This window comes from Gallinula chloropus (assembly GCF_964237585.1).
Source record: "Gallinula chloropus genome assembly, chromosome: 3".
NCBI classification, from domain to species: domain Eukaryota; kingdom Metazoa; phylum Chordata; class Aves; order Gruiformes; family Rallidae; genus Gallinula; species Gallinula chloropus.
In genome coordinates this window covers 71,402,644-71,428,987 of record NC_140087.1, presented here as the reverse complement: position 1 = coordinate 71,428,987, position 26,344 = coordinate 71,402,644, and the positions used below count along the sequence as shown (strand labels likewise).

Here is a 26,344-nt window from a genome sequence, read left to right as displayed (position 1 = left end):
GGTTTTAAGAGCCTTAAGGGTTAAAAGAAATGGTGTTAAATACAGCTGGCACATCACCATTGAGTGTGGACTATAAAATACTAGGCCAATATAACCACGATAAGAAACAGGTTAATATATTTCACACCTGATTACAAGTTGATTTAACCATGAATATAAAAAAGAGCCATGAGAGACACCACGTTATAAATAAGAAAACAAGGTATCAGGGAGACAGAGAAGAAGAAATAAATACCACTATTCTTTCAATGTAGTTATTACAAATTACTTTTCAATCTTCCATATTTCTCCTGGAAGCAGATCTGTGACACAGCTCTAATACCATTGTCTTAACATTTTTTCCCTGCTATAGTCTCACCTATACTTCAGATTAAATTAGTTGTCTGGAATAGTTCTTTTCTACTCTGCCTTCTAACCACTATCATTATCACTTTATGATTATCATATCATAGTCTGAAGCTATAAAGCCTTTGCAGACACCATGCAATTTGAATCATGGAGCTGTTTGTTATCAGGAAGCAGTCATCTAAGACCACCCAGCATTCATACATACAGCTTGTTAAATAATGTCCTTTTCTTCAAAAAAGAGATAGAAAGCAAAGTAGGTCACGCTATGCATTTGTCGGCTGCTCATTAATTTTACACTTGAAAGTTATTTCAAGCAAAATGAACAAAAATAAAACAGCTTTTAGGGTTTGGAAAAGTTGCTGACAAAATGCTTTTACCTTATTAAGATCTTCCCTCTCTTGCTTCAGCGTTCTGACCTGTTTCTCAAAAGCCTTTATTTGTCTGGAAGCATCGTCCAACTCCCGCCTTGCAGTGCTGGCCTCCTCAAGTTGCTGTTCTAGCTGACCAGAATCTAGAAAAAGCATCAGACTTTTAAATATGTTAAGGGAAAAAAAAAAAGCCAATATCATTATTCTAGAATAGCATGGTCTAGCTGCTTGCTTGAAGCCCCTTATGCATTTGTTCTCATTTCCATTTAACCACAAACTAATGCAATTTTTATCTGGTTTAGAATAGGGAGTGGGATAAAATGCTTTTCTCTGCTTTTAACACAACAAAATAAAAGGTTCACAGCTCACTGTGAAACAACATAGAAAACAATAACAATTTGTTTTTTCACATTACAATAATAATGCACTATACATAACTCTGTAATGTATGCTTGAACATAACCTATATATTTGACTTTTATGCACTGTGATGCAGTATCTAACACATCTTTTATTACACTGTAATTATAAACAGTCCCCCCCTCCTTCCCCCAAGTTCCCACAGAAAGAAACAGTAAAAGTAACTGGTCACTCAAGAGCTGGCAAGTGTTCTCCTGGTGATACACTTAAAATTAACTTCAGATGATTTTACTTTTTTTCTAATGTGAAAACAACTTGTGTTCATGTGATCTGCTTTATTACTACTATAAATACAGGAAAACTATTACAGCCAGTTTCTTACCAACTGTCAGTTACACTTCTAAGCCACAGCTAAATAATGCTATATAAATATATTCCAATGCTACAACATGAAATCATCCATAAAATATGGCAACTAAAAATTCCCAGCTACTGGAAGGTATTTTTCCCCCTCTGAGTTCTTCACTTTAAAACAGGAATTTAAAGCAAGATATATATGAAAGCAGGTTAGACAGGTTAGTTCCAAGTTCTACTAAATCACTGGACATTCTGCCTTTGATCTCATTTGTGGCAGGTCTTCAGACAATACTTATTTACACACAGAACAGGAACCCATCTATACTTTCATTAAGAGTCTTTCACTTACAGCTGCATCAGTGCAACCCTATGAGACTGATTGTCTGTGAAATCAAACATAAAACCACGTAAATTTCTAAGAGCTGCAATTTTTGAATCACAAGAATTTTATAAGCTAATGAATATCTTTGGCTTTTATCCAGGCCCATATTCACTATTGTTTTAATTCATTGATTCTTGTTAAAAAATGTAAAAGAATGCACTTAGTTAAGGGATGCAGCTCAAAGCCAGAAAATATTAACTGCCTCTCTTAGGCTGTCCACTCTGAAGTCACCAGCAAAAATAAAGTTTATATATGGCTCTGCTGAGCCAAGATAAATCTCCCTTCCGTGCATGAACTACTTTGTTCCACAGCTCTGTTTTCTTCTTCCACTGCTGCCCTTTACATATTTGGCAATATTAAAGATTCCTCAAAGTCCTCTCCTATGTAACTTTGAGAACAAAAATTATAACTTTGACCTCAAAAATTGAAAGCATATGCTAGCTTGTCATTTCCTGGAAAACTAGATAGACATAAAAAATGTATTTTTCTAAGGTCCTCCCAGTGATACTCCTGAATTTGACACAATTTCATGTTCCTTTTTTATTACCTTTAGGCAGGTGTTTATTCTTACAGCTCCAGAAAAGGCAGTACAACAGGTTGAAGCATATTACAAAAAGCTAGTTGTGATGTGCAGTCAATGGTGATTTTCCATCTAATCACCCTAGTTGCTGCTAACATTTTAGCTAATACATGCAAACAGCCACCATAGGATATTTTCAAGTTACATTTAATTGCCCAAGAGATGAGCCTAAAGCATAAAGGTCAGCTCTGCACCTGAACTGAACCATCTTAAAAATTCATCAGATCTAGATTTGGAAACCCAGAAAACATTAGCTCCCCTAAAATTAGAAGCCTTCAGACATGACCATCATTTGGTTTGTGCCCATGCTCTGTAATTAATTTAGTTTTAAAACTGTATCTGACAGAAAAAAACCCATAAAAATCAAGCAAAACACAACTCTTTTCCCAAGTTTATTAAATTTGCTCATATAAGATACAATTAAGGTCCAGGTGAATGTCTTCTAACTAATGGCTGTATTGACTAGACCAGACAAGGTATTCAAATACCTACTGGGAAAGTTATGCAATCACTGAGGATGGATGAGACAACTCTACATCTTCCACACTTGCCCACATTATTCACTTCCAACACAAAAAACCCAAAAGCACGTATTATACCCAGGAATACATATATAGATATATATGTGGCATAAAGCAGAAATTTCTTAATGGACACTTAAGGGAAAACCTTCTCAATATTAATCATCTTCCCCAGACATTGACTCCCTTTAAATGTGAAAAGGGGTATCTGTTACGTTGGGGAATGTTCCCACACAATTATTTGTTTTCATTACCAGAGGAAGAAAGCAGAACCTTTGGGAATGAATTCAAAACTAAGATGCAAGTTGATAGCCAAGAATAAATTAGAATTTAGGGTTGATTGTGACACTTTCCAATGAAGGGCTGGTCCCATTCAAAAGCTGTTCTTTTAGATGTTGCTTTTCAGTGACCCCAAAGAGCCAAAAAGAGAGCTGACCACTGCTGCAGATAAGAGGTCTCTGATCATGCTTATTCCCCATTAAAGCAGCAAGTGGAGGGACATTTAGCCAGAGAGAAACTTAACAAAACCCTTTGCTCTGACACAGGGCCAACATGGCATTATTTGAACCAGAGCGGTTGTCCCTGAGCTAGTTAAGCCATGTTTACATCCAAAAAATAATGCTTATGGCACAACACAGAACTGGTGCATCACGCCAGAGCAGCTGTCCAACTGCCTATCTATACCAGACTTCTTTCAGACTATGCAATTTTAACAGCATATAGCCTGTGTGCTGCAGTCTGCAGCTCACACATAGTGTGCTTCTGCCCCATAACGCGGCAACAGAGTCTAAACAAACCAACTAAAATGCCTGGAAGTTAAGTTCAAGTTATTCTTTCTGTGGGTGTCACTGCTGGCATTCCTCACACTTTGAGGAACTGAATGAGGTCTTTTCACAAATGCAAACCAGAACAAATCTTTTTTGTTGTTTCCTCCAACCTCTCTTCCTCTGTTTTCTTTTCCTTGTCACAGGTAAGATATGGACATAAACCAGAGATCCATCTACTGCTACCTGTGCCTGACTTTTCTCACATAAAATGCAGACTTTTTCCTATTTGGATTGACAAGAGGAATCAGAACTGTCCTCGCTGTTTCTATGGTTCTTATCCTGATATCTAACAAACTATCAACCTTGTTAATTTTCTTAAATACAACCCATCCTGTTGTATTCCCTTTCTTTCTATTTAAAGATGCCTCTGCTCTCAAGAAGCTATTTTGAGAAAACTGTGAAGTACCAGGATAGCAGACATTCTATGCTATGAATGACTAAGAGAAATTTTCCTTCACCTGGAATAATAACCAACGCTACTGGATATTGATGTTAGCAGCTAGCCCTTACAGTAAACTAAAGAGATGTTAGCTAAACAGAGAGCAAATTCAGCTATATTCAACATGGAAGTGCAATAGGAGCTCTCCCACTGGAAGTTCTTAAACATGAATTGCCAAATCTGGGAAATGAAGGTTGGAAAAAAGTGGATTTGGGTATATTGAATGTCTTTGAATTTTTCCATAAATGTCTCCAGTAGCCTCTGTAAAGACACAGGATACAGGGCTAAGTAGATCTTTGCTTTGTAACTAGTTTGGGAGTTCTAAAGAAAGTCAGTATGACATCATTCAAAGAAATTCAGCTCTTTTTCTGCACTTTTCACTTGACAGCCAGAAATTTAGTTATAAAATCCTCATGAAATCTCAGAAGCAAAGGAATAAAATGGAAAGGAAATAAATGCTTTGTAAGAAATGGTAGCTCACTGACATTAGAGTTGAGAGGTGGTCCTACCTCTCTCATCTCCCTTTCCTCGTATGCTCCTATTGCCCATATTGTGCTGATTTATCTAATTTACTGATTATATCCTCTATATCTAGATAGTTCTTTCTTTGCTTACTTAAGCAAATTAAACTCACAAGTGTGTCCAGGGCAAGCACAGAGAAGGGAAGGGGCACACAGCTGTGAGCAGGACTCATTTTGGTGGCAGTTTTGTTTGGTGGGTCCTGTTGCTCATGGAACTGCAGCCTTACAGCCCATAGCATCCTCTCCTTGCTACTCTGTGGCACAGGGAAAATTCAGTATCGCTCTAGTTTCACATGCACAGACATAACATCCCAGATAACCCAACACTTTTCTAGAAGTACTGTTGTAACAAAATACTCAGAAAACCACATCCCCAGTTTCAATTAGATTTTACTCCACATCCAGTTACAATGCACTAAGCAACAGCACACTACAAACCTCTGCGGTTTCAAAGAAAACAGAAGTGTGATCACATGTCACAAATATGTCCCTTTCAAGGAAAATTCTACAAAAAGTGAGATAATGAAAAATACCAGTTGATGTTTAAATCATAACAATTCATCCTTCCATCAAATATTTCAAAACTTAACACTGCCAAGCTATAGTCTTCACCCCTCATGTTTTGCTCACCTAAGCAAGAAACAGCACCTGCCTGCCTTCCAGTTTACTGCCTATGTACCTGCACACCTGAGTGCAGCGATGTACGAAGCAAGGAATGCTCAGTATGCTACAGTGACTACAAGGATCGCACTGACTTTTGCTTCTGCCAAAACCAACCAAACAAGTGCTCCTCCATCTGCTCTTGCAGCACACACTGTGGGAGGGGAAAACATAAAATACAATAGCAGTGCTAAGGAAACTGGTCACCATTTCACAAATCCTCAGATAAAGCCTCATTCACATTCATGTCAATTAGCAACACCACAATTTAAAACTAGTTGAACTTTACCACTAATAACAAAAGCAGAAGTCATTGAAATCTTCCTGTTGGCTTGCAAGTGAAATTACTTAAGTACTGAATGTTACCCTGAATTTGTAGAAACTGTTGAGCAACCAATGAAGAGTGAAAGGATAAAATGAGAAGTAAAATAGACTGGAAGACTCTTCCAGAAAACACTGTAAAACTAACATTAAATCAGGAGCCGAAAGTCTTGCCAAATGTTGTTTCTTGTTGCAGTTATTTCATTAATATCTATAACATACCTGTTACCTGTTTCTTCAACTTTTCTATTTCTTCTTTCAAACTTTTAATCTCTAAATCTTTGCTTGCTGTTATTGGGCCATCCACTGTCGAATACTGCAGAGCCTGGACTGTCTGGGTGGACTCTATAAAAGAATGGAAGACAGAAGGACAAATTACATGCCAAACACCTGAGGAAGTAAAAAACATATCACTGATAAACTAAGACACACCAAAAGGCCCCTCCACTGAGGATTCTACAGTTTACAATATCCAACTAGAAGTCCTACTTTTCAGTAACTGTCAGCTGGACAAACTATTTTCTTAGAGGTTTTATGCCATAGTAACCAAGGCACACTGTGAACAAAGTTGTCATATTATAAGGAGTGGCATATGTGGGATATTTCAGGCATAAAGAGTAAAAGAAGTTTGTCAATGTAAATAGAGAAGAAAATTCCTTTTTTTCCTGCGAAAAAGCATTCCAGGAGGTGTATTTTTTTTTCCACAGTAGAAACCATACCTTACAAATCTGTAAGCTAATATATATTTTTAATTAATTTTTGGTTTTTTTTAATGACTGTACCTTGCAGTTTTCTACTAAGTTCAAGCTTTTCTTGTTCAAGGCGTCTTATTCTCCTCTCATAAGCTTCTGTTGCTAAACTATCCTCCAAAGTTCTCTGAATGCTGGCATCAAGATCCATGGAGGGTGGTCCAGCTGTCAGTCTTAGACAGCTGCGGTCTGAAAGGACACTGGGGGCAAAAAATTACAGAGTATTGGATTTTACAACAGGCTGTGTTTAAAATAACTAACAAATTCTATCAACCAATAAACAGTTGTTTAAATTGTTAACTAATAAGTGATTTATTATACAATCCAATAATACCTTGTTAGTATGTGCTCATAAAAAATGGAAATAACTTTTACCTAGCATGGCTGATCTCCTCAGTACATTTTTTGTTACATAAAAGTGAATGAACTACTGACTAAAAATTATCATTATGGACAGTCTACATTAGCCAGATAGCAGAAGGCAACACAAAATTACGAAGTTTATTTGAAAAATGATTAAACAAGTTTCCCAAATGCATTGAAGACAAGAATCACAACCTATGATGGGAAATTATCGTGCGACAACTACGGTATATACCTTTCAGAAAAATGCTGTGTCCCTGAAACTGTGGGTACTCATGTACACATACTACTGCTACAACAAATAATCAATCTGAAGTCTGCAGGACATGGCACATAACCAGCATCAAGCATGTATGTTTGCAGAAACACAGGCCTGGTTTTTCAGTGGTTGTAAACATTCTCTATTTGCTTATTTACATGAGTGATCAAGGAGCATACATGACTGCCTTGTTACTGTTTAATTTAGCAGTATGTAAATTTTACCTGCAGAGAACTCATTCCTTTGACAGACAGCATTTTTAGATTATGGCCTAATAATTTCCTCAATAAACCACATTCTTTGGTATGTACTTGCAGTTGGTTTCAGAGTCAGAAACTCTGTCAGAGATTTTGGAACTACCCTACAGACAATTTTGGAACTCTTAACTTACCAGCTACTGGTATATGTGAAACCCACAAATGGTAAATGATGACCAGAAAATGCAGTGTGTGATGGTGGAGGCATTGTTTCCTAGAAAAGTAATAGGACAGTTGAGTAAGTAATATCCTACTGGACCTAAAAGAAAAAGATTTTCAAGTTTAATCCTACATGAAGTATTAGTGATAATATCATATTAACCATATTCACAGTCATCCTTATCTACAGTCCAAATATGAATCAACATCATTGAAAGCTAATTCATAATAGCATGCAATATACAGCATGCTGGCATAAAAATGTTTTTCTAATTAAATAGGCTATGGCTAGAGAAAAGCAGAACATTACACATCTCAAAAAACAATTTATGTCTCCTTTTTTCCAAGAAGCTCTAAGCACAAAGAGTACCACCTTTTATTCCTTCCTATACTCCTCTGTGCTGTTTAGTCAGCAGGGCTTCCTGCCTGCAGATTTACCAGCCCGGTGCCTAGGCACACTATCTCTATTTGGAGAGAACAATAGTCAGACATTTACTAGAAAGAAGTAATACAACACGGTTTCTAATCCCATTAGTGTTTTTAACCATTTTCCCCTTCATCGCTCCTTTTTCCTGTCAAAGAACTGTAAACCAGGACAAATCTTTGGGCTTCTCCTCAGGCTAAAATAACCCTATTGCCATGCTGTTTTAACCATTTTAATTGCAATATTCTTAGACATCCCGTAAAAGTTTCCTCTTCAACCATAAGATTCAAGGTTTATGTTGCTGTACAAGAGATGGCAGTAACAGTCATCAGAAAAAACTCCCTAAGAAGATTATCTCACTGAAAGTGCTAGAAGTTTCTAAATTTTAAGAAGAGGCAACACTGATTTAAAAAAAAGGGACCGATTTGTACATTTTCACATGTAAAACTCGGCAGGAGAGAATAAGCCTGTATTCAAAAGGAATCTGAAATTACCTTTTCAGTGGTGCTATCACCTATATTACATCACAACCTTGACATCTTAGCAGACAGAAATCTTCACATTGAAAAAGAGTTCACAGAATAAAAAGCAACACCAATGACATGGCTTGACAGTATAAGTACATCAAGCCTATACTGCTGGGCATTTTGGAAACTAATGTCAAGAGCAAATGACAAAGCCTTAGTTTTCCACTAACAGATAATTAAAATATCAATTACTACATTTATACTTTATTTCCATATTTCACTGCCTTTACAAATAACTTTAAGCAAACTGCGTAACTGTGTGATTTTTAAGAGCCCAGATGATAGTTTCAGTGACCACATATGTAACAACGTTGGTACTAAAATATCATTAACAATGTAAGATTGTGTAAAAGAATTTGTTTATTTGCTGATTCCCTGGCAAAGATCAAAATACATAATTCTCTGCTACCTGTGTGAATTCAACTTTATTACCACACTGACAAAATTATAACTGAATCTACTTCCATTGTGCCTATTAGTAAGGCTCCTAAACCAAACAGCTCAAAGCTAAGTACCTACAGAACTTAGGCTGCCTGGCAAGACTGGTTTGCCCATTATGTTTCTGTGTACTTTTAACATACTGTTTCAATTTCATTATTTTATATATAATTTTTCCATGGGACCACAGTTTGGGCACAACAGTAACAATCTTGGCTTTTCAACACTGCCTTTTACATTCAGCACCGGGCATTCCTCATTTGCTGTATGCCATTCACACCTTGCAAAGAACTTAAGAGGAGAAAAAAAAAGAAGTGTCATGGGCTTGTCTGTGGTGCTGACTTTTGTAACAGTAAAGCAAGTATGAGAACTTTCCTCACAAGACGTGTACCAAAGATGGCAGGGAAAACTCCTCCATGTTACGTGCAAGAATTTCAGGGGAAGCAATATTAAATCCACTAGTTAAAGGAAAAAATGTAAAATATCCTCCGTCCTGCAATACCTCAGGTTAGGCTTTTTTTTCCAGAGATGCTACATGCAAGAAGATATGGTAAAACTATAACCTTAAACCAAAAACCCTAAATTCACATGTTTCAAATGAGGAAACTGAAGACAAAACACCAGAAACCACTGTTCATCTCAAACAGTTCAATGGCACTGCTTTTCACCCCCAAAAGTCTAAAGTGCATTAAAAATTGTACTCTTGTTTTCAGGTCTGAGTCTAGTAACTCTGCCACAGGAGTGGTCTTCCTTTCCCTGCAGCTCCCTGCTTCTTTACAATAGGAAACCATTCACACTGCACAGGCACCATTTGAGTGCCTCACTTGGGAGATTAGACTCTAAAAAGGAAGATCCCTGGTATAGCCAACACAAGAATGTGTGAATAACCTCCAAAAGGTATTTCAGCTTCACAAACATGGTGTCACAAAGACTTGCTACACACAGCATCTATTCCTGCCACCCAACCCTGATAGCTGTTCCTGGACAAGGTAACATGCAAACAGGTATCTGAAGACTGTATAATAAAGCTTTAAGATAAAAATACTTTATGTGTGAAGGGAGATGGGCAACACTGGATGTGAGGAAAAACTGAGGAAAAAAATGCATGTTGCCCTATGCAGCCAAACTGATATGCTTAATTTGCCTATTTGAAAAGGCTATGAGACCTTTCATGCCACATCTACCAGTGGACTTCATCTGAAGTGTTTTCCATATTTTATTGAGCAGTTGGAAGAAAGGGAATGTAAATAATGATCATCCTGCTTACATCAATTCATGTTGCCTATCAGCTACCTGCAGGTCCAGGGAACTCAGCAGAACCAAGATGCATAGGCAGGGCAGTTCAGAAAACAAAAGCAAAAATGGTGAAAATGCTTCCCCTCACATGAAAAGAGCAGGTTTCTGCATCTTTCAGCAAACACAAAAAATTAAAAGTGTTTCCAAGGAAACAACACAAGGCATTCCTCTGATGTTAAGAGCTTTATCATCTCTCAAAGTTCTTGTTCAAAAGCATGTTAAAATTCAATAGTCGCAAAGCAATGGCAAAACTATTTCTCTCACTAGGATGATGCCTGAAGAAACTGCTGGAACATTTCACCTGTACTTCCCAAAACTCAAGTCAGATTAGAAAATAAACTGAAAAAATTTAGTGGGAATAAACTGGATGGGATCTGACAGGGATATGAGCAATCAGAGTACAGCACTGCAATGAAATGCACTGTGCAAACTTAGTACAAACCTCAACAATGCTCTTCTAGAAATACTGTCTGGCAGACTACCTACATGTAAATATATTCGTTATAGGACGTGAGCACTAAGAACTTGTCACTGCAAATAACAGGTGTATGCATTAAATACATTGAATCTGCAAAACTGAACTGCAGTTAATCTTGTTGGGAGGAACACCCTTAAAACTATGAACGTATTCTCCTCACAGTTCATCAAAGCAGCACTTGTTTAAGAAGAACACAGTGAAATAAACTGCTATATACATATATTTTGTTGTAAAATACACTACAACAGCAGATTTGTCAAAATGTTAAATCTATACTTACAGAATTTTTTAAGCAATCATCATCCACATCAAAGTTTGATGTATCAGTGGGGCTGCTGACTTCTGGGATGTAAGGTGCCTCACAGTTTCTAATGTTGTCCCAATCAATCCCAGCAAAAAATGGATGGTTCTTGAAATCTTCTATCCCATTTTGTCCAAGTCGATGCTCTCTGCTACAAATGAGCCTTCGGATGAGGTCCTTTGCACTTTCTGAGACATCTGTCACTTGAGCAGGAAACTGAAACCTCTCCTTAAAGATTAAAATAAGACAAAATAATTTATTACCAAGAAAAAGTTGGAAAACCCACCCTTCTTAGTGATAATTATCATGTAGAAAAACGAATGTGCAATTATGTCTGTTCTTATATGCAGTAAGGTTTCTAGGAAAGACTTCACCAAAAAATAGAAACTACTGAAATTTTTTTTTGCCTCCTAATTTTTCTTCTTTATGTACATTTCTCTTACACTGTTAAATTCTACAGCTACCTCCACGTGGAAGAACATTTAAGAACCTTCTACATAAGCCAACCAATGGATCTCGCCAGAAGAAAGTAACACAAAAGGAGTGATGTAACGAAGCCAAGATTTACTCTGTAGAGTGAATTAACAGCCATGTTTCCAAATCCAAATTTTTAGTTTTAAACTGCTTTATCCTCAAGCAAATCCATCTGCAATCCATAACTGCAAACTTACTATATGGAAACACATTTTTTGTTCTACAGCTATGAACATTACCATAATTAGTACATAACACCTCATTTTTAAAATAAGTCTCTAAGTTACCCTATTACTTATTAAAAATTAGCTTAGAGAGAGACAGAAAGAGAAAGTGCACTAACTTTGTGGTTCATTATTTTCCCATAGGTCTCCACCAAGGACTCAGCATAAAAGGGCGTTTCTCCATAAAGCATTTCATACATGCAAACGCCAAGGGACCACCAGTCACACTCGGGCCCATACTTCCCTTTTCCATCTTCCATGGCCTGCAAGATTTCTGGAGAGATGTAGTCTGGTGTTCCAACTGCCACTGAAGATTGGACCTGCAAAAGTTACATTTCCAGGACTAAAATCCCTTTCCATAGTTACAGACAGTGCTGTGCGTGGCACTGGGCATGTATATATAAATTAAGCCTTGGGTTCTGGTTATGACAATAGCAACTGAACACAATAAAAAGTCTTCTAAATTCATGAAGAAATATATAAGTATCCCAGGCTCTAGATTGACACGATTCTCGATGACATAGTTTTGCTCAACTCTTACATGTATTTAATAACAAAGGACAAACCTGTAAATTCTTAGGCTTAGAGCTATTATTAAGTATTTATAAATTAAGTAATCATATATATTAACTCAAATACTTTGTAACACTCTAGGACATGATTAACACACTGGCATTACATTCTAGTCACACCTACTTTATACTGTGAAAGTAAAATATAATACCAAAATATGGCTGTATGCTAGTTGCATCTCACCCTGCTATACAAGTGCTTATGTTTTCAATAAAGATTAGAGCTAAGAGCTCAAAACCCAGAGATTCATAGTCCATCAACAAACACCTACACAGTGCTGATGGTACATCCTCATCCTCTCTTTATTCTTGAGTTGACTATATGCATCTAAAAAGCTTTTAATATACAGTAAATCCAAGCAACGTGCAGTTGTATTTTGAACTGAGGTTAGTTACAGACCAATGCCATTACAATTCCATTTCCTTTGACATAAGTCACCTTTTCTCTTTATTAGCACACATTTTAGCAGCTAGTAAAGGACTGAAAAAAGGTGTTTAGGAATGTATCATCATACCGTTCCATCTTCCATCAGTTTCAGACAAGAACCAAAATCTGCTAATCGAATATGTCCATTCATATCCATCAAAATGTTGTCTGGTTTAATATCTCTGCAAAAAAACCACATTTCAGAATTAGTACAAAAATGTATTGTATAATATGCAGTCCAAGCATTATCTCTGCAACACCCTTATCATTCAAAATCAGCAACAGATCAGTAGGCAGAATACAACCACGCTTCATACAACGAAAATTGCACCAAGGATGTTTCATGACAGGGGCTGGGGACTAAATTAGGTAATGCATGTTAATTTTAGTAAGAATTGTGTGGTCAAATCCCTCTCATCTCTCACAGGTAGACAGAAGACTCCTCACTCTGAACTTTTGTATGAAAAACTTTTAAAACAACTAAAGAATTTGAGTGAAGAGCTCTAAAGTGAGCAGAGCTGTAAAAAAAAAATTCTACAATCAAAGGTCAATGAAGCCCTAAGATAATGAACACATATTTAAATTTAGTGTCTTTCATCCACATTTTCCTTTCATATATGATAGATGTAAATAAATGAGATGTACTTCAGCTGAAATGACCAACAATGCAATCATAGACACTGCTGCAGCTCTGCTTGGCCAAATTCTGCAGCTGTCTCATTCAGGTAATTTTAAAAATACATGACATTATTACATACTTACCCTAACCTTATCTATTATACTCAAAAGGTAAATTATGGACTGTATGAATAAAGTGTTATGGATACTTTCTTAGTGAAAAGTTATTTATAAAACATAATCAAATCCCCTAAAAGAAACAAAATTGAAGCCCTGACTTTCCTTCATTCCCCCATCACCTTAAAAATGAAAGTCATCAACTGCTTTAAAGACAAATTTCAAAACATTCACAAGCTAAGATATTCTCATTTCACATAAAGACAAAGTTTTGTTGTTTTTTTTTTAATTTTTTAAAAATAAAGACTGTGTTATAAATTATGTTTACTGACATTTTATAATGATAAGAATATCCAAACCAGGCCTTGAACAACATTCTAAAAGCTTTGGTATGAACGTGTTGCACTGCTGTACACTCAGTGACATGTCTGAATTGGTGTTACCCTAAGACAAGCAGGCAGTGACCCTTCCTGGAAACAAATTTTAGCCACTTTCCAACCATGAAGAAACACTTATAAAGGAAAAAAAACCCACTAGTTAAGAAATCACGATTTTTTCATCTCAAAACTGAGCATAAAGACAATTCTTTACAAAGTAAATAATAAAAATTAACGGAGTTCATTCTATGAGTAACATTCTTCCACTTGATTTTTGCTGACACTGAATATGCCAAAGATTTGCAACCTCCAGCTTGAGACAGTTTTATTTGTTTTGCATTCACACACCAAAAACATTCCTTAAACATGTTCCTAAATAAAAACAAACACATGCTATTGAGACCTCTGGAATTCTAACTCTAGTTTAAAACATTTTGCAAAAACATGCACCTAAAAACCAAGTTCCTCTTAGAAGCTGGACCTAGTTCAAGCTAAACAAAACCATGAGTCACCCTTGAGGCTCCATTTGTCCGTGTTCTATCTCTTAACATATTCCCAAGAGAAATAATCATCATCATCATCATCACACCAACCTCCCCCATTCAATCTCACAAAACATCAGAAAAAATGATAAAAAACGTCTCACTCTGCTGTCAACCCTGTGCATAAGCAAACCTGCAGACAACACTGAAAGCACTCAAAGGAACAAATATTCCTTGCAAATTGAAGTTTGCATTGCAAGGCTCGGCAGTAACTTCATAAGAACAATTTTTACAGTTCAGGGGGAAAAGAAAAAAAAAAAAAAGAGACCGACTCAGAAATTCTTTTCAGCTCTTGTAACAGAAGGTATGGGTTATGAACAACTGTTCTGAATTCGACTCAGCTATGTTAATAAAAGACAGTTTGAAAGACAAGAATTGCTGGCACCTGCAGAACAGAGTAGGCTGTAAGCAAAGGGAAAGTTAAGAAAATTAGGAGCCCCAGAGGGGAACATGGAAGGGGAGTGTAACTGCTGCCAGTGTAATTGCGGAGTTTGAAGGTGGTGATTATGATGAAAAACAGTACATGATAAACCCCGCATCTCACTGAACCCTCAGTTGTTAGACTCCATTAGAATTACAAGTTTTGTGGCAGGTTTTTGCTTTGAACAATGTTTGGTGACACTCCTTTAGTGATCAGATCTGATTCTTCCGTTCTGAACAGGGCACGGTCTTCCCTTTTCACACACACTCCACAATCACTGCCTTAGCCCAATTTCTTCACTGTATGAACTTGTTCCCTCTTCCCACATTTCCATCTAGGCTGCAGGTTTATTCTGATCATCACCTAGCTCCTAGTTTCACCTCAAAAGTTGAGATGTTCAATCCTCCATGGCCTATTAATCCCAAATCTGCTCCCATTTATTTCCTTCTTTCAATCTCAGCTTCTTCATTCCTAGCTCCTCTTTGCCACGTATACATTCAAGGAATGCCTTTTTCTCCCATCTCACTTTGCAGCTGTCAGTATTTGCCCACAGACACTTCCCAGATTTCCTTCCCATTCTCACTGGCTTCCTATCCCTCTAATCCTTTCTATCCCCTCTCCTCACAGCCGATTTTTGTTCTGTTGCACAGAAATCTTCTTTGGCACTAAAAGGAAGAACACTACTAACAACAAAGAGCCTCCACACTGTCTCTAGTGTCTACTGACCAAAATGTCTCAAAATTGCAGGGCAAGTCCTTTCATTCTTGTAGTTCTACACCAGTGCAAATCTACAGCAGAAGAAAACTAAAAAGCATTTAGGGACCAAACCCTGCATATGATTGTTTGAAATTCATAACAACTCACATATTTGGGGGTGGGGTGGGGAGGAGAGAAAAAATACAACCTGCATATATATAGGTGGGGGGCAGAAGAACAATTATTTTATTCATTTAAAACCTATACAGGAAACACAATACAAGTTTCTTCTCCACCTGGAGTACTGCATCCAGCTCTGGTGTCCTCAGTACAGGAAAGACATAGAGCTGCTGGAGTGAGTCCAGAGGAAGAACACAAAGATCATTGGGGGGCTGGAGCTTCTCTCCCAGGAAGACAGGCTGTGAGAGTTGGGCTTGCTCAGGATGGAGAACAGATGGCTCTGGGGAGACCTAATTACAGTGTACCAGTACTTAAAGGGGTCTTACAGAAAAGCAGGAGAGGGACTGTTCATCAGACAGTGCAGTGATAGGACAAGGAGCAATGGCTTCAAGCTGAAAGAGGGTAGGTTTAGATTAGATGTTAGGAAGAAATTCTTCCCTGTGAGGGTGGTGAGGCCCTGGCACAGGCTGCCCAGAGAGGCTGCGGAAATCCCATCCCTGGCAGTGTTCAAGGCCAGGTTGGATGGGGCTTTCAGCAACCTGGTCTAGTGAAGGGTGTCCCTGCCCATGGCAGGAGGGTTGTAACTAGATGATCCTTAGGTCCCTTTCAATCCCAACCATTCTATGATTCTATGGAAGAAGTGACACTTACTGCTTCAGGCCAATTCTAAGGAAGAAAAATTCCAAGTTGCTAAAATCTGGCAAAAGTAATGAGCAAATAATGGAAAGTTACGTGGTTTAGTGAATAGACAACTAGGTGGAATGTCCATAGGTAAGAGTTACTAGGTGACTGTGAGCAAACCATTTCAACATCACTCAACAATAACACCGGTGTTCAGACAAGCAAGTAATAGCCTCTATCTAGAAGGCTATAGAACACTAATACTCTAATAACCCTGTAATCAGCTCACAATAATAAAAGAAAAAAGTCTGCTCACTTAAAATATGAAATAATAATTCAGTGTCAGGAAGTATAAGAATTTGGAAGCCATTTTATGAACCAGCTTTATAGTGGGAACAAGGTCTGAATTGCAGGAGTTGCTCTAACACCCCTGTGCCCACTGGGGACCCAGCGTTCTACTAAGTCTCAGAGAGTTTAACCCTACACCTGAGAACAGCTTCTATGGGAAATCCAATGTGCATAGGGTATAGACTGCCCAAGTTAGACCTGGTACAAAGCAAGCTAGTATAAGCCCTTTAAATGCACTCTACAGTGAATTAAAGGTATGCAGGTATCCAGCATGCCCAAAGAAATAGAAACCCTTCTTAAATCCACAATTTTGTAGTATTGCTACCTGTGAAATGAGCAAAAATTCATTCTTTAAATGCACATATGTCCATTTAAATCATAACTGCAACCCCGAGTACAGGAATGCTTTCTGCTTTTCCAGGCTGCACTGGCCTTGACTGTAAGATAATATCAGCACCGTACAGCAGCTTGGATAAAGTGATTTTCTTCATAATTGTTTTGCAGACTTCGATTATTTGCTTCTGTTCATCCAGAGAATGCTATAGGAATGAACAGTCTGTGACATACTGGAAACTTCACTAGCACAGAAGATGAGTGTGGAGGCTTATGAAAAGAAAAATTGAAAAATCTTCAATGAATCATTTTCCAGAGGGCTTCTTCGTTAAACCTGGGGAGCTGTTTGTCAGATTGGCATGTTTATCCAGAGGATATCACTCACCTCTCTTTAAAAACAGTTTACTTTCTTAAGCCATAATTAAAATCCAAACATTTTACATACTAACTGTGTTAATATAAACAGCATTCTTAAATGGGACTACAGCAGACATCTGGATTATTGCCATTCATTTTGATTTCTCTGTTAATGAGCCAGAGTAGAATTTCATTTGTTCAGTAAGACTCAAGAGAAAGTATTCCCTCTGAGACATACTAAATCTATAGCACATTCCAGATGTAAAACAAGCTAAAAAGAATTTTTAATACATGTTAATGTTTTGGGTGTTTTTTTTTTCCTGGATTACTTTCTGATACTAGCCAACAATTCAGGAATCATGAGGTCCTGCATACTGAAATTTGGACTAGAAAAACTCCTTAAGTTCCTTCCAACTTGAATTATCTGATCATCTTATGGTTTCATACTATACCTGTCCCTGCGGTTCATCACACTTTGAATCAATGTTATTCAGTTATTTGCCAGACCACAGGGACTTCCTTTAAGGCATGAACTCTTACACAATGACTAAGTAGCAGCCGTGTCAGACACTAACAAAGGTTGTATGTCAATGACCAACTCACAGGACCATGTATTTAAGTTTATGTGACAAAAAACCATTCTGGCATTAGAGACAAGTAGGGATTTCTCTTCTTGCTAACTGCAGACTTGCGATGCAGAATGTGCTCAATTTGGTTATTAATTTGTAAAGGGTTTTTGTTTGGTTTCCCCCCCTCCAAAACAAAAATGATCAGGCATAAAGGGAGGAAAAGGTGAGGAGTTCTCTGTAACAAGTATCAACAAACGGTGGCCAGATGGTGCAAGAGGACACCTCTAAATATGTCCAATATGTCCTCGTTGGAATAAACACTTCAGATGCTAATGGACCGTTCTCATGAACACAGCTGAGCTCTTAAAAAAGCAGGAGAGCTGAAATGACAGTAAAGGTGCTTATGTAGTTCTAAATTCAACAACTGCAATGTGAGCTGAGCCTGAAGGAAGAAATGGACCTGTCTGAAATCAAAAGAACAATTTAACAGCTGAGATACCAGTTTATTTTAGCCCACTGGATAAGAAAGTCATAATTTAGGGAACAAATTTTTATTTCTAATGTTAACTTAGAATAGCACAGAAATTAATGAATTTGCCTAAACAGGTCACACGCTACAAGTCATGGTGTCCTTGAAGAGTAAAGAACAAAGTGAACAGCTTATATTAAATAATTTTTCTGTGAAATCTTTACATGAACAGTATTTTTTTTAATGCTACCAATGCACATTAAAATACCAGCAGATGAGAAAAATAAATTAGATTCAGGTGTAACCGCTGGAACAGAGATACTGATCCAGACAGCTTCTTACTAATTAATAATTTCACAGCACATTATTTTCACATTATACATGCAAGAGCATTCCCCAAAAGTATAAATCAAAAGGTTAAAAGCAGACATCAATGGTTATAATTATCCACTCTTAGAACAAGAAATGCTATTCTTTGCCAAGTTACCTACTCTACAAAAAACCCCAAACCTGAGATCTCACTGCCAGGATGCCTGGACCTTTTATCCAGAACTCCTTCAAAACACAGGATTATCCATAGTCAGGACAGAAGTTTGGCAAACTGCTTATTTCACTCCCTTCTGTTGTTTCAGGCAGACTTGTCTCCCACACTCCTCCTCACAAAGAAATGCTACATCCACGATAAAAAATGAAGACATTTGGTTTTGGCAGCATTCCAGTGAAAGGAAGAAATTTGGTGCCTGTGAAGATTTTATTAAGGTATTCAGTGATGCCATACGGACAGTCTGCTTAAGATACGCAGAGTTAAACAGCTGGTGAACTTCAATTGATAAAGTTAGTCAATTGATGTATTTTTTCACAGTCAAACCTAGGGGCATTGATGTCCAGGAGCTCATTTCTATTTTCCATTACACTGTACTGGGTTGTATCAAAGTCAAAGTTGCCATATTCTGCCAACTAAAGTTTATCTGAATTCTAGTGAGAAAAACTAGAAATACGCTCCATCTGGCAGGAAGGCCGACGTGCAACGAGCCAAATTAGATTTGGCCAGTCGGCAGATATTCTTCAGTAATCCCAATAAGATAGGCTGCACAAGATAGAAGCATGAGAGTACTGGAATATGTTGTACCTCATTAACTACACCTCTTATCATGACTCTACAGTGCCTTCTCCTAAACAGATACTCCTCCACTTTTGGGTGGAATTTAAAAAGTGTGTATTTCAATTTAATTGAAAATAATTTAAATAACTTTGATCACAACCCTATTATTTACATAGCACCCAAACAGTTGCATCATGTTTGTATACTAAACAACACCTGCTTCATATAAAGCTGACAAACTCAGGCTTGCAACTGAAAAAGACTTAACAGCCTTGCTGTCAGCAGGAACAGTCAAAGACTAATAAAGACTTTAGGATTTAAGCCTTCATAAGCAAAGCAACTACATGGAAGAAATAAATGCTATAAACAACCTTACTTTAAAATTACAATGAGGAAGTTCAACTTTCTTTTTTATTTTTTTTCTAAAACCACTATCTTAATACTGTAAAACTCCCCTGTTTTCTCCTTAACTCTTTGTAATAAATCATTATGTAGGCGTTGTTCCAGCAAGTTATTCAGCTCTACAAAAAGAATCTCACTACTCACAGCAGCAGGAGATTCATTTAAGTCTCATTAAAGTCAGGGGACAACCTCCCATCAATTACTAGGAAAGATCAACCAAACCAAGACAATAAAGGTTCTAGATTTGTGATCTAGTCATTATTTATTCATTAGCATGTGCAATTTTAGGTTTATACTGTTACACATCCTAATCAAGTCTTACTCTTAGTAATATTACAAAGCTAAATGAAAGACAATATAGAAATCCAGGTTTCATGTGCTAGATGCAGTACATGTGTTACATCACATACAGAATGAGGTACTGAATCCAAATGTACTCAGTTTCAGACCAGGTGTTCTACCAAAGGGTAGTTTTTAAATCCCTAATCCAGATTGAGAGAAATAGCTTCTGTGTCCACCAAAAGTAAGGTAATTGCTTTCCTCTTTTACTACAAAGAACTCACACCACACACTTCAAGCATGCAATGCAAAAAACACTGAGGCGAATTGTTATCCTCATAGAGTGTGGAAACACAAGAAACCATGGCTTTAAACCCCAGTGAAAGATACTTAGGTGAGAAAACACTTTTAAAGTAACAACAGTGAGACTCTGGAGCAAACCACCATCTCCATCACTGTATTTTAAAGAACTGGTTAGACAAAGATCTGTCAAGAGTAGTTTGATTGTGCCTTGCAGCAGAAGAAAAGTATTAGCTGACCTCTCTAAGTCCTCTCCCAGTCCTTTCCTCTCCAGTTCCATCCTGCTCCTTAATTTCTGCCACTCAGTAAATATTCTGGACACAACACAGTATTTACCTTATGATATCCAATGTTCTTTAAGGATTTCAAATGCTAATAAAGGAAATAATAACAAACAACAGGGAATGAGTATATCGGCCAACACATATACATCTGAGTTTGTTCAGGCACGGATATTCATTCCTGAATGCTTGAACCGAGTGCAGTTACCAGCTTATATTTATGTGCTCCACCACATCATATTATAACATACTTGAATTAATTTACCTTAGAAAAATGTCTTCCTGTGGCCTTTCTGCATATGTATTTGCTTTCAAATAATGAATCTCTCAAATATAATAACAAATCTAAACCAAGGATAATTGTTTTTAAAAGGTGCTTATATCCATTCCCCCCCCCCTTCTTTTAAAAAAATAAGTATGAGTGATTTGAAAAATTCTTTTTGATAAGTGCTTGGCAGCTACAAACTCCCTATAGCTATTGCCCTTCATCTAAAATGCTAATCTGCTCACAGAACCAGTATCTATGGAGAAAACCCTCCCAGATCCAGGCTAGGTCCCTCATGTAGTTTTTTCACAAGGTGTCAAGGCAAAGTCACTTGTGACATCTTGATGTCTAAGGATTATTTCTATTGTCCTGTCAGTTTTACATACTAAGACCATGGATAGGCTGTGTCATTTTGTAACCATTTTAAATTTAGTACCTTACAATGCTGACTTACAGATGGCATTTTAAACAAATATGAAATAAAAGTAAGGAAGTTGTAGAAATTACCAAAAAGACAATTCCTTATGGCAAACAATCATGGCCATAATGGAAAGTCTGATATCTGATGCATCCCGAAATTAGTAAAAGTTTGCATAAAAGAAATTAAGAATTTAAAAAAGGAAGTTCATTTAAATAATTTTGACATCCGAACTTTGGAATGATCAAGAAAAACCCCAAATGAAAACCCCCAAATATGAATTGGCCTCTTACAATAGAGTAAGAATAGAGACACTAGTAACTTTCCTCAGGGTTGTGTCGTACCCAAGTTATTCAAATTAGACTAAAAAACTTGTAAGGATTCAAATATATAATTGGGCACACAAAGAACTGAACATTTGAACGTTTAGTAATGTATTGATCCTGACAGAATAGTATTGTTGACTAAAAATTCATGCATAAAAACGTGAGAGCCTTGTACCGTATTTCTTTTCATGTGATTTTAATAGTTTTGAATAGGTATTTGTGATGGTCTCCAAGGATGCAAAATGTCTGAAGCAAAAGCATACAGGTTTTGAAAGGTGTGCAAACAGAAGATTGGAGAAACAAAACAGGAATGGTTTTTATCTTTTTGGAAACAAAAGCCAATTTGAAAAACAAGTATTTAATTTGAGAAGCAAATAAATTTAGTAAAATTAGTAAAAATTCCTAGTAACTGAATAGATTTTTTTAAAACTCAAGGAGACAACGCTCAGGAAAGGAGATAAATATTCTTACGTGAAACAAGACAAGCTACAACATAAATACAAAATAATACTCTCAGGCTCTGGAGGTAAAGTCAATCCAAAACTACCATTTATTTGAAAGGACTACTCAAAAAAATCCAACTGGACTTGGCATTTGGCAGCCTACCCTCACTGTCCAAGCTCTGAGTAGGAGGGTTGGACTAGCTGATCTCAAGAGGTCCCTTCCAACCTCAACCAGCCTGTGATTCTGAAATTATGATTAAAGCTGTCATTTCAATTTTCTTCCAGTAACAACATGCTAATTTTATTGTATGAGAGCTCCCCAAATCTAATTCTGACCTGAAGTAGCACCAAGATACTATATGTTCAGTTGTAGCAGCACAGACACGTGTAACTTCTTGTGGCTCAAGACAAAATGGGTCTTTAGCCTTAGTATTAATAACATGCCTTGCACTGGAAATTGCAGTTCATTAAACAAAAATTGACAACGTGACTGTTGTGTTCTTGCATGGCAGGGTTCTGGGTGGGGGAGGAGGGCTGCAGGAGTGGCTTCTGCAAGAAGCTGCTAGAAGCTTCCTTCAGGCCCAACAGAGTAAATACCAGCCAGGCTCAAGGCCAGACGCACCGCTGACCAAGGCCAAGCCCATCAGCAACAGTCACAGTGCCTCTGGGAGTCACATCTCAGAGAAAAATAAAATGTAAGCAGCGGCTTTTTGCCACCAGAGAACAGAGTGAGAAGATGTAAGAAACTCTGCAGACACCAAGGTCAGTGAAGAAGCGAGAGGAGGGGGCACTGCAAGTTCCGGAGAGATTCCCCTGCAGCCTGTGGAGAAGACCAGGGCTGAGCAGGTTATCCCCCTGCAGCCCATGGAAGATAATGGGGAACAGAGACCCTACAGGCAGCCTGTGAAGAAGCCCCACGCTAAAGGAGGTGGAGACATATGGAAGACACTGTGACCCATGTTGGAGCAAGCTCCTGGCAGGACCTGCAGCACATGGAGAGAGTGAGACACAGAGAGAGAGAGACACCCATACCAGAGCAGGTTTGCTGGGGGGCATGTCGCTCCATGGGGGACCAGGCTGGAGTAGCCTGGGCCTGAAGGACTGCGCCCCATAGAAATGACCCACACTGGGGCAGCTGATGAAGAACTGAAGCCCTGTGGGAAAGGACTCATGTTGGAGAAGTTCATGGAGGACTGTCTCCCATGGTGCAGCAGAGTGAGAGTGTGAGGAGCGTCCCCACTGGCTAAGGAGGAAAACAACTCATGAGGAACTGATGGAAACACGTGTTGCCCCCCAGGATGCCCCGTGCCATCCTGAGGGGGAGAAGGAGGAGAAATCATGAATAAAGTCAAGTCTGTGAAGAAAGCTGGGGGGGAGGGCGGGGAGAGAAATGGTTTAAGATCTGGTTTTACTTCTTATTATCCTACTCTGATTTCATGGGGAGGGGGCGTGCAGTGTGCACATGCGTGCATAAAATAGATTAATGAATGCTGGCAAGATTGGCATCAAACCAATCACCAGATAACGCCACATAAACGGCCATCCATGCCACTTCTCTGCACAGGTTTTCCCTGCATAAGAAGCCCTAGCTGTCAGAAGAGACTCATCACCTCGCAAGAACCATTTCAGCATGTAAGTCTGCAGCTAAGGTAGGACACAGGGCACAAGTCTCCTGTCTCACAAGTGTGGCAACCATCACAGCTCTGTTGTCTCAAAGCAATGCCTTTATTTCACATAGTGATTTCAAGAAGAGTTTATGCTTACTACCAGATAACATTAAAGGATCATCTAGCCAGTTTATTCTGTGGAAATATAACTTCATCATATTGTTTTCTCTCATATCAGAAGCCTCAGCTAGTCACAGCTTCCCCTAATGTCTCTTGCTTATCCTAGCTGACTCCCTAGTTAATCATATTGAAACTCACTGTACAGCAATTTTGAACTTAACAAGCAAAAGACGACTTTTCTTTTATAATTAATATTTTTTTTTAAAACTACAGTGGCAAGGCAAGGTTTATAGTAAAGACTTCTAGGTGGTAAAACAGATAGGGAATTTGCTGAAGATGCAGACTAGACACTATTCTGGCCTGGACTATTTATCTGAACTTCATATTCCATTGCAAAGACTATTTTTCTCACTATGTTTTCCTTAGCTAAATTGCAAATTTGCAGTAACTATGTATGTGTTTCTTTATTATTACAAAATAACATTCTCAGGAATACACAGGAACTAAAACAGAGTATATAAATATATCCAAAAGAAAAGGATTTAAGTCAGCACTTTTTGCTATCGATGGTTCTTCAGAACCCAACTACTTATAGGCAGAATTTAAAACAGGTGTTTAAATTATACCTTTATGTGATTAATTAACTCTGCCTACACTGAAAAATACAACAACAACTTGAAAGGAAGGAATGAACCTCTGGGAAAAAAAAAAAGTGGTGGCAGAGAGGGAATTGCTCACATAGCAAACAGCCTAGAGTAGAGGGGCCCTGAAGAAAAAAAGCCCCACAGCTGAAAAGGGGTTGTGAGCCAGAAGTTTTGCTATGGTGGGCTATGTACTATTTGTGGAGAAAGAATTTGGAATATTTAATTTACACAGCATTTAGAAAACAAAACAAAAAAATTAACTTAATTTCTCTACCTCCATCTGGTGTTCTAGTTTTCTAATTAGCTATGAATACATGCAGTGGAGGACCTGGCTGTGGGCACTCACTATTCTTGCCTCTCTAACCTGCCCAGCTGTCACAATGCTTTTTTTGGATCTGATCATTCTGCTTATAGCTTCACATTCCTCAACAGAAACTCCACACCAACAACATTCATCAGAGAAAATGGCAATTTGAGTAAACACTTGAGAGAATAATGGCCTTCATGTTCAAGCTCAAAGTTGCATGAATATTGAGAACCAACACTAAGTATGTGGCAGACAAATTTAACTATCATCAAAGGGTATTCAAGTATCTCGGACACAGTTTGCTCTTTCTTGTAGCAGTCTATTAGACAATACTTTAAACTATTGAAGAAACCAAACTAATTTAAGCTGATGGTGGTAGAAACAAGTATCATTGACCACCCAACTTTAAATATTAGGTTTATTCACTTAAGATTTGAATGTAATTACAATAAAATACCAAGCAGCTTGTTTAAACTCTCTGAACTTCAGTTGGCAGAGCTATTGCTGGGTTACTGAACTAATGTTCTTTCTACACGTTTCTGCCACAAGACAGGAATAAAAATATTATCATGTCAATTAAAAAAAAAAGACTGTACATGTGCCATGTTTTGCCATGTCAACTTTACTGGAATTCCATTTTGGCTTCTAAGAACTTAAGTAAACAGATTAAGAACTCCCCCAACCACTACCCTGCAGCATATTCTAAAGATTAAAAAATTAAAGTCTGTTAAGTAAGGCTAATTCATGTCAAAGCTTTTAGATTTCTAATAGTATCATGAGTTACTGGCGGGTAAAGGAGTAGAAAGAGTAAGCTCCTTAAGAATGTTATGTCCATCTGTGATTGCCATCTGTCAAAGAAATCCTGAAAGAAGAGGCTAAAGAGGAATCCAGAGTATGTCCACCTGTTGTACTGTAAATTACTACCTATGCTAGAAAACTTTAACACATATTTCTAGGCACATAAATGCTTCCTTTCCTTTTGATTCTTTTTTTAGATCTGCAACCTCTGTTCTCTGCATTTCAGTACAACCATAGATAGTCTCTGAAACAGCTGATTGCACTGAAAAACTCTGGGAGTAATTAGACAATATGAACTGAGGACTCAATTGGTTTTCACAATGACACTCAAAACTCCATTTTTCTTAAGATTTTTTTTGTTTTGTTTTTTTTTAATACACTGAGGATACTAAGAAAACCATTTACAGGAGCCTGTTGACTCAGAAGCTGTCTGGACAATTTACATGTCATATATATTCATATGTATATATATATATGCATGTTTGTAAGACACACATACATGTTTTTTAATTATCAGGGATACTTGTAAGTATACTTGAAGCCAGCTGTCAGTTGCAAACTACTAGAACATTTCTGGGACTGATGTAACAAACTAACCTGCTGTATCCATACTGCATCCCACAGCAACTCTTCCTTAGTCCTATCTTCCTCTGGGAATAAACACCCAGATACAAATACACCAAATATAATGGGAGGTGAGGGAAAGTGCAGACTGCACAGAAATGAGTTCTGAGATAACTGTATACTTTTCATTTTGCCAAAGGAAGGATAT

The 26,344-nt window shown here is 37.7% G+C and overlaps 1 protein-coding gene across 6 annotated transcripts in view; it reads right to left on the bottom strand.

Annotated features, from left to right (window-relative positions):
* CDC42BPA (CDC42 binding protein kinase alpha) overlaps nt 1-26,344 on the bottom strand; it is a gene marked incomplete at its 5' end in the record, with an annotated part of 194,289 nt that overhangs the window by 67,833 nt on the left and 100,112 nt on the right. For all 6 annotated transcript variants that reach the window (XM_084261410.1, XM_084261412.1, XM_084261411.1 and 3 more), the window contains 7 exons: nt 726-859; nt 5,907-6,029; nt 6,467-6,633; nt 7,447-7,526; nt 10,915-11,163; nt 11,753-11,953; nt 12,721-12,814. In XM_084261410.1, coding sequence (XP_084117536.1) covers nt 726-859; nt 5,907-6,029; nt 6,467-6,633; nt 7,447-7,526; nt 10,915-11,163; nt 11,753-11,953; nt 12,721-12,814 — 1,048 coding nt within the window. The remainder of the gene's footprint in view (nt 1-725; nt 860-5,906; nt 6,030-6,466; nt 6,634-7,446; nt 7,527-10,914; nt 11,164-11,752; nt 11,954-12,720; nt 12,815-26,344) is intronic.